The 7,539-nt window shown below is 49.1% G+C and overlaps 1 protein-coding gene and 1 long non-coding RNA gene across 5 annotated transcripts in view; both read right to left on the bottom strand.

Moving 5' to 3' along the window:
* The window catches only part of snu (ABC-type transporter snustorr), a 33,167-nt gene that overhangs the window by 5,562 nt on the left and 20,066 nt on the right, over positions 1 to 7,539 (bottom strand). For all 4 annotated transcript variants that reach the window (XM_017907536.1, XM_017907537.1, XM_017907538.1 and 1 more), the window contains 3 exons: positions 3,402 to 3,644; positions 1,931 to 2,245; positions 1,711 to 1,818 (listed from right to left, as the gene is read on the bottom strand). In XM_017907536.1, coding sequence (XP_017763025.1) covers positions 1,711 to 1,818; positions 1,931 to 2,245; positions 3,402 to 3,644 — 666 coding nt within the window. The remainder of the gene's footprint in view (positions 1 to 1,710; positions 1,819 to 1,930; positions 2,246 to 3,401; positions 3,645 to 7,539) is intronic.
* Positions 332 to 1,250, bottom strand: LOC108552856 (uncharacterized). Its single transcript, XR_001890593.1, has 3 exons — positions 1,099 to 1,250; positions 731 to 1,037; positions 332 to 472 (listed from the first exon to the last, which is right to left on the bottom strand). It is a non-coding gene; the product is annotated as an uncharacterized LOC108552856 (long non-coding RNA).

Below are 7,539 nucleotides of genomic sequence, written 5' to 3'. Positions count from 1 at the left end.
GGGACGAAGAGCGATAAATCTGCAGTAGTTGCAAAGGATTTATCCGACGTTGCGAGCCAGGAAGTCGAGGTTTCGGAAAAGAAAATAATCTCGAGGTAGGTTTTAGCTGCAAAGAGGCAAAGAAAAGCATGTTCTCTAGATTTCCCAGTGAAGTTCTACATTTATATTCGTCGCATGTCTCTTATCGTATTTATCTTAAACGTATCATATATATAGTCGTAAATCCAACGTTATTAATGGAGAAAAAATTCATCCAATCACTGGTACAGCGATATTTAGAAACGCACTCAATCACGGCTCAATTTTCCATTTTTATAACAGATTACCGGCATCGTTAAGCTCGTTATACGAGCGTACACAAGCATAGCTTGCGAAATTTCCTGCGCCGTGTCATGCAAAGGACTCGAAGTAGGTTAACGCAACATTTTCCAGACTCCAGCACCTTGGCTGTCGAGGATGATACGTCTCCTTCCTGCGGTCAATTCGAAAGCAAAGTCCATTGTGAGCGAGGTGAATCTTCCCCAGACACAATTACGCGCGTCGATATTCAAGGAAAATTTATCGAGGATCGTAAACGATATCTCGGTAGAAATGTAAATTACGGACATTCTCGTGCCGGCGCGAGAGGTGGTCACGAGTAAAACGCGACTAGCATACTTTTCCACATTCCTGGCGATGGTAATTGAAAAGCGGCCTGCCACCGTCATTTCATAACGCGAATGAAACTCACTTGCCCCGACGAAATCGTTTCTCCGCTCTTTAATGTCCCTTTCTGGACTTCTATTGCTACACTCGGCGGCTTCTTGGCAGACCGTGAAGCACGCTGAATTTTCTTCTTTAAGGATCCATTCAGTGTAAAGTGGAAAGTGTAAGTGGAGTATTTGGTAAAAGCGTCCGCGACACGCATCTGAAACGTTCGTGTTTAGTTGGGCGTACCATTCGGGCTGGAAAACGTTAACAAGGTTGCAGATACTTAAGGAAACTGGCGTGGAAATTGGTTCCCGTAGATAAGGCGTGAATTTTCCCCATGCAACTGACTGGAAACAAAAGGTCCTTTAGATGCAGAAGCAGCAAGTCTACGTTCAGCCACCTTTATACCTAATTTTCTTCTCGTTCAGGTCCGTCCAGGCAAGCGGAACTTTCACTTAAAAAGTGAATCCTAAAGGCGCGACGTATCGTGCAACATTTCCTCTCCGCTGTTACGCGCTATTTGCTCCTGTCATTTGATCGTTCCGGAGGATGATGAAATTCCTCCCCTTTTTCCTAATTCTTCCAGTCATTTCGGTCTTTACTGCTCTTTAACCGAGACTTTAATGCTTCGGAGTATCGACGAAACTTCGGCACAGGTTTCATCCAGGAGTCTGCCAGTTTTTATCACAATGTTGGCTGATATTTCGTATGAAAGTCCGGTTTAACGACGATTAGAAAGAGCGTAACAGAAAAAGGAGGAATAATTTAACAGAAAGTTATGTTCGAGACTAAACAGAAGGAAACTTTATTCGTTTCTAAAGCGACGAATGAATCTCCGGTGGAACTGGTTTCTCCGTGGATATTTTTAGGCAGATGACTCCTCGTCGGTATAGATTATGGTCAATCACCTAAATGAACGTATCAGACGCCTATCATTCTATTAAACGAGCGAGCAAACATGCGATGAGTCCTCGATCGACAACTTCTTCTGACACACTGTGCACGTCGACGGGAACTCACCTTTGTCGCAAAAGAGGATCCACGCCTACGGTCGGCTCGTCGAGGATCAGGAGCTCGGGATCGTGCATCAGGGCAACCGCGAAGGACACTCTTCGCTGCTGGCCCCCGCTGTAATCAAACGAGAAATCCGTCGTTAACAGGTGGAAAGTTCGAGGACTTCGTAACGCGAGAAAAAGACCAAAGAACCTGTTCAACAGCGATCGAGATTAATTTCGCTCACCTAAGATTCTTCACCAGTCGATTCTGGGACGGTAGATCGAGGAATTGCAGCAGAAATCGGAGCCTCTCCGCGATCTCGTCGGTGCACATGCCGAATATCCAGCCGAAGTACATCATGGTCTCTCGAATACTGAATTCCCCGTACAGAGCAATTTCCTGCGGCATGTAACCGACCCTTTTCCCTGGAACTCCGGATTTCTTATTACCTGGCTTGCCGCCGAGTACCCAGATCTCGCCAGAGTTCAATTTCCTTCGACCGACGATGCAAGACAGCAAGGTGGTTTTGCCGCATCCGCTGGCACCCAAGAGTCCATAACTGAGACAGAAAAGAGGAAAAATGAGTCACGCTTTGTTTTATAGACTTTGAGGTCTAGATCTATCAGCTACAAAGTCTTCGCGGGTACTTTTCAGCTGCGGTTTCGCCGTTTTATCTAAACGAGACGCGATTATCGCGAAAACGATGCTTCACACGGTTTCCGATTTCTCGTTTGCCTCGAGTTACGGTATCTCGAAGGTTCCTCTTCTCGGAATCACAGCGAAGCGAACGCTTATCAGAATCGCAAACAAATCGACTTCCTGCAAACCGTAGAGACACTGGAGGATCCACGAGTCGGTGTATACATTACGCGAGATCTGTACGCGAGATCGACGATCTTCTGCGCGGGCCCGCTCGTGTAATTGCGCGCTAGTTACGTGCTCCCATAGCGTAAAAGCCAATATTCGTAATAGCGGCGAAGATAATGGGCTGCGGCGTGCGTAATGAAATTACGCAACGTGGATAACGGTGCTTCGCGGGATTCGTTTTATCCCGGAAACATTGAACCCAGCTGGAAATCGCGTAGGGTTTCCGCGTAAATGACATTCCACGCTCGAGCAGAGTCGATCCCATGGCGAATCGCGCGTGACAGACAGCGGTTCCTCAGCTGGAGAAGCGTCCAAGATCTGCGAGAGCTCGTCACGTTCGGTTGATCCTCTTTGGTCGTCGCTTTCTAAGAAAGCTGCCTTTCGTCCGTCTCTGCCTGCGTAGCTCCTTCGCTCGAGCTGCATTTTAAGGACCAGGTGACTGGCGTTGTAACGTCGATTACGGTGCACAGGTTTCGTCCCGGTCGAAGGAAGCAGGTTGAACCGATTTCGTCACAGCTTAGACGTCACAGCTACGGCAATTAGCGCAATCAAGGATTACCTGTTTCCGACCTGCTCCTGCTCAGCTGCTCCGCTGATAAATAATTCAACCGGGTATCGAATGTGCACATTTTCTAGCAACCATAAATCTTCTCGTTCCCCGCAGTATCTTGATCGCTTTCACCGAGAATTCGAACCGATAATTACGTGTTCCGGAAACCGGGCTGAGCTTGAATTCGTGAAAAGGTAAAACCTCATTGTCTCGCTGAAATTGCCATCGCGATTTACCGGTGCGAGCTACGATTCAGCGAAAGTAAGGGAGAACCGGGCTGGATCACGAGGTTACTCACATGGATCCCTTCGCCACGGTCATGCTAAGATTCTGGATAACGTGGTTCGGGTTCTTGCTGCTCCCGTAAGTTTTGAACGCATGCCGCACGCTGACCGCCTGCTGCCGGTTCCACGTAGGGTTGTTCAACCCTGGCGTGGCCATCACCGTGCTCGGCGTTATCGACATGTCCAGAGTGGTATCCGAGTTGTTCTGCATGTTGTCCGTGTTGGTCAGATCACCGCCACCTCCTGCTGTCGCGTCACTGCGGCAGAAAAAGACGAAATTTTATGCAACTGCTTCTCGCCAATGCATCTTAATGCGTTTTTATCGAGTTTTTATATCGAAAAGGACCGGAACCCGAGCTGCCCAGTTACGTAGTCGGATGCAAGTAACGAGGATGAAAAACGCATGCATTTTAAAGCCAGCGATGCCAATCGGAGTACTCGTGACGCAAGCCACGCTAATTGAGCATAGCAAATGAAACGACGAATTGCTAGCTCGACAAAACAGCACGAGGGTCCAAAGTTTCACCTCGGTGCAACGGTTGAGCAAATATATTGTAAACAATATTTCCGCCTATTCCTGGTAAGGAGTATAAGGGGATCGGGTCGAACACGAGTATCACGGGCGGGAGACGTGGCTCGTAAACATCAGAGGTCAGAGTCCTGGTTAATTTTCGGCAACGTTTTCCTCGTTCAGTTGCGTGTTATTCCTCGTCGCGTTCGCACCGAGTGACCAGACCTATTTGGACATGTCTCATCGTGTACGACGTTGTTGTTAACTATAGCACGCGCCGATGATTTTTTGGATAAAGAAGGGTACGAGATGAAAAATTTTCGGCTACAAGGCTAATGATACTTTTCGAGCAGTGGATAAGAAATCGTATAATAATTAACACGCAGAATTGTTTCATTTCGTTATCTCGCGCACCGTTACATTATCTTAAACTTGATATATCAGTTAATATCGAGCTTCGAAATTTGATGAAATGGCGACCGAAGGGTTAAATGGCGAGGCAAGGGGTTAAGTCAGAAAGGAGTCACGACGGTGTTACGGAAAGCTGTGGATCGATCGACAATCGAGTCACGGACAAAGCAGGGTCGACTGGCGACCCAGTCACGGTCAAGCTGCAAAGCCGCTGCTTCGAAGAGCATCTCGCTCGCGGATCACCCAGATGATCTGCGAATTAGCGTCACCTTTGAATCCAGTTGGAACCGTGGAATCGCAAAAGTGAGTCTCGAGTAACTCTCTCACGATTAGCTCGCTTTCCAGCGAATCGCGCTTGGATCATCCCGCGCCTTAATCGCTCGCGCCATTCCTCTCGACTTCCTCGTTCTTCCAGCTCGCTTGGAAATGCTCCAACTCGCTGCGAGTGTCTCTCAAAGGCTTCGTGCCTTTGCACAGGCTTCGTGATCGATCTTCGGCGAAGTTGGATCGTCTGAAGAATCTCGTGCAAGCGATAACGCGGTAAAAGCGAAGCGGATGAGCCGGGATCGGCCCTAAAACCGAAGCCTTGGCTGGCTTACGTGTGTGCCACGGCGGACTTCGGTCAGTTTAGAAAGAGCGAGCGTGCAGACTTACGTAAGAAAGCGGCTTTCTTTTCGCTCACGCTCGCCGGTTCATTGGGCAACGCGTATCGTACCTGTGCGCCGACACGCGGCGATATTATGCCGTTTACACCGGCGAAAAGTAACCCGTTTCTCTGAAACGTATCGCCATCCAAGGCCGTGCAAACATTTCTCCGAGATTCGACTGACGGTTTCTCTGCACTTGGTGATCGCGTAGGGAATCGCGATTTCTTCTCCAACGACGACGTCGTTGTTGTACGAAACTTCGAACGTCGAGAAACTGATGAAAGAGAGAGGATGGAAGACAAATTTCATCAGGGAAGATGATTCTTCTCGATGGTTAGGGTATTTTGTAGTCAGGTACGAGCAAGATTGAGGTTGATTCGTGTTTATAATTTCCTCCAGGACGAGGAACGACCAAGCCTGCCGTGGCTGCACAAAACGACGAGTCTTGAATTATTCCTAGCGATAGAGAACGAGGATACTCTCGAAGAGAATCGAGTTCCATTCGTGGAAAGTATTTATAATTCGCGGTTCCGTTTTGGAGGATGAAGGATGAAATCCGTAGCAGCTGGAGCAGTTGAAGCCTCGAATCCTGTATAATTCGTGACCTTTGGAAAAAGAGGATGAGAGATGCTTGGTCCCGAAGAATAGGATTCTCTTGACTCGTAGTACGTTTCCTAGTAGGATGTCAGACAGGTCAGGTTTGACTCACGAAAGCATCCGTGAGGGGAGCGTTTATGATTCGCGATTTCTTCTCAGACGACGAACGTCGAAGTCCTCTCATCCGAGCAAAGTCTTCGCTCTTGTATAATTCTCAACGTTCGGAGAAAAACTTGAAAGGCACGCCTCGTCTGCTTAGATGATTCCCTTGACTTTGAGAATATTTTTCGGAGAGAGACTAGTCAGAGTTCGATTCGCGAGAGGGAATGTGCAGAGGCAACTCGAGCTACGATCTAGCTAGCGATACTCGTACACGCACGTGCTGGTACACGCAATGCATTTACGTACGCATTTAAACTTGTACGAAATCGCAAGAAGCGAATCTGCTGAGTCATACAACGAGCAAAGTATTTACGATCGATCAACCGTGGAAGAACGTAGCAGTGGATCGTTACGTAACGAGGTTAAGCCGAGTGTACGGAGGAGCACATGGATCATCGTGTAAAAGCGATACCGATCTGGCTGCGAAAGGTCGGCACGTCGACTAAATCGGCTCTCTCGCCGGATTGTCCCTACGAATTTCGCCGATTCGCGAGGCGGTTAAATTACGAGAGACGACGGAGTCGTGGAACGCACGTGTCGCTGAACGAGGAAAAGCCAACAAACCGTTTCGTAACGCTCCTCCGTGACTAGATATCGGCTCGCAGAAGAAAGCAACGAAGACGTCTCTATGGCTTTCAGTAGCCCGTCTCTCGCTTCTCGGTGATCGATGATCGTGACGCCTACCAGAACCGATCGTTCGATCGGTTCCCAGGCGAGGTTCCGTCTTGCGATTCGTCTTACGACGCGTCGCGAAATCGGATGGCCTCGCTTGCACATCCGTGGATGATCATTCGCGACATACGCGTCACGATACACAGGATTCCCTGATGCAATTATCGTAGCATCGCGAGTCGGAGCTGTCGAGATGCGATTTTATTACCGCCATTAACCGCATTCGCTGCAATCACGGGTACACGGTCGCTTTCGACGTTTCACGTAACTTCCTTGGAGAGTGGAAGTGGACACGGGTCCATCAGGAAAACGGCCATCGGCGAGAGCGCGGATACGTCCTAGGGAATGGCGCGAGTACGGCACACAGCCGGTGCGATAATTAGCGGCGAGGAATTCGCCGGAAGACAGACGAGGAGCTCTCGCAGAAATGAAATAGAAAGGGGAAATGTTTCGCGGCTGGGAAAATGTTACCCGAGCCGTAAAAATTTACGAGCACTTGTTATTCGATTACCGCAAGGATTAAGCAACGCGATGAGTATCGAACCTACACCTGATATCCTTCGCGCCTTATGCCATAACTCGCGATACATTCCGCGATTACGCAGCTACTCGAGAATTTCTCCGACGATTAAGTAATTACAATCGCGATTACAATTACGCGATTGCGATCGCGAGCGATGGATTACGGAGAAGCGTGTCGATCCCAGAAAGCAATTGGTGGAACAGTGATACGGGTAGACGGGATTCGTCGATCAGCCACGCAAGTAGATAATGGCCGCAGTGGTCAGACGGAGCAGCCCGAACTAATTTACGGTTAGATTACTTAATCCACCGTCGTTCCGAGGTGACGCGCGTCACTGTCGCGAATATTTCCCTCGTCTTGGAGCTCGCTCAGGCCTGACCATCGTTTCCAATTTCCGCGACAACGCGTCGGAGATGGCACACCACGTCGATGGATACCGAGAAACAGTTGGAAAGTTCTCGAGTCGGAATTCCCGACCCGTGTCGTTCCGTTTGGCCAGCGACGCGGAACGGTTATCGCAAGCGATCGGCCAGGTGCGTAGAGGTATGATAAATGCAGGCGACGGCGCTTAGTATTCGAAAATCGAAGATGTCCCGAGGAACGGCGCGAGAGTTGCGCAAGTCGGCATT

This window comes from Eufriesea mexicana, unplaced genomic scaffold (genome assembly GCF_001483705.2).
Source record: "Eufriesea mexicana isolate 0111107269 unplaced genomic scaffold, ASM148370v2 scaffold8199, whole genome shotgun sequence".
Taxonomy (NCBI): domain Eukaryota; kingdom Metazoa; phylum Arthropoda; class Insecta; order Hymenoptera; family Apidae; genus Eufriesea; species Eufriesea mexicana.
The sequence above is the reverse complement of the archived record's forward strand: the minus strand, read 5'-3'. Positions and strand labels throughout refer to the sequence as shown.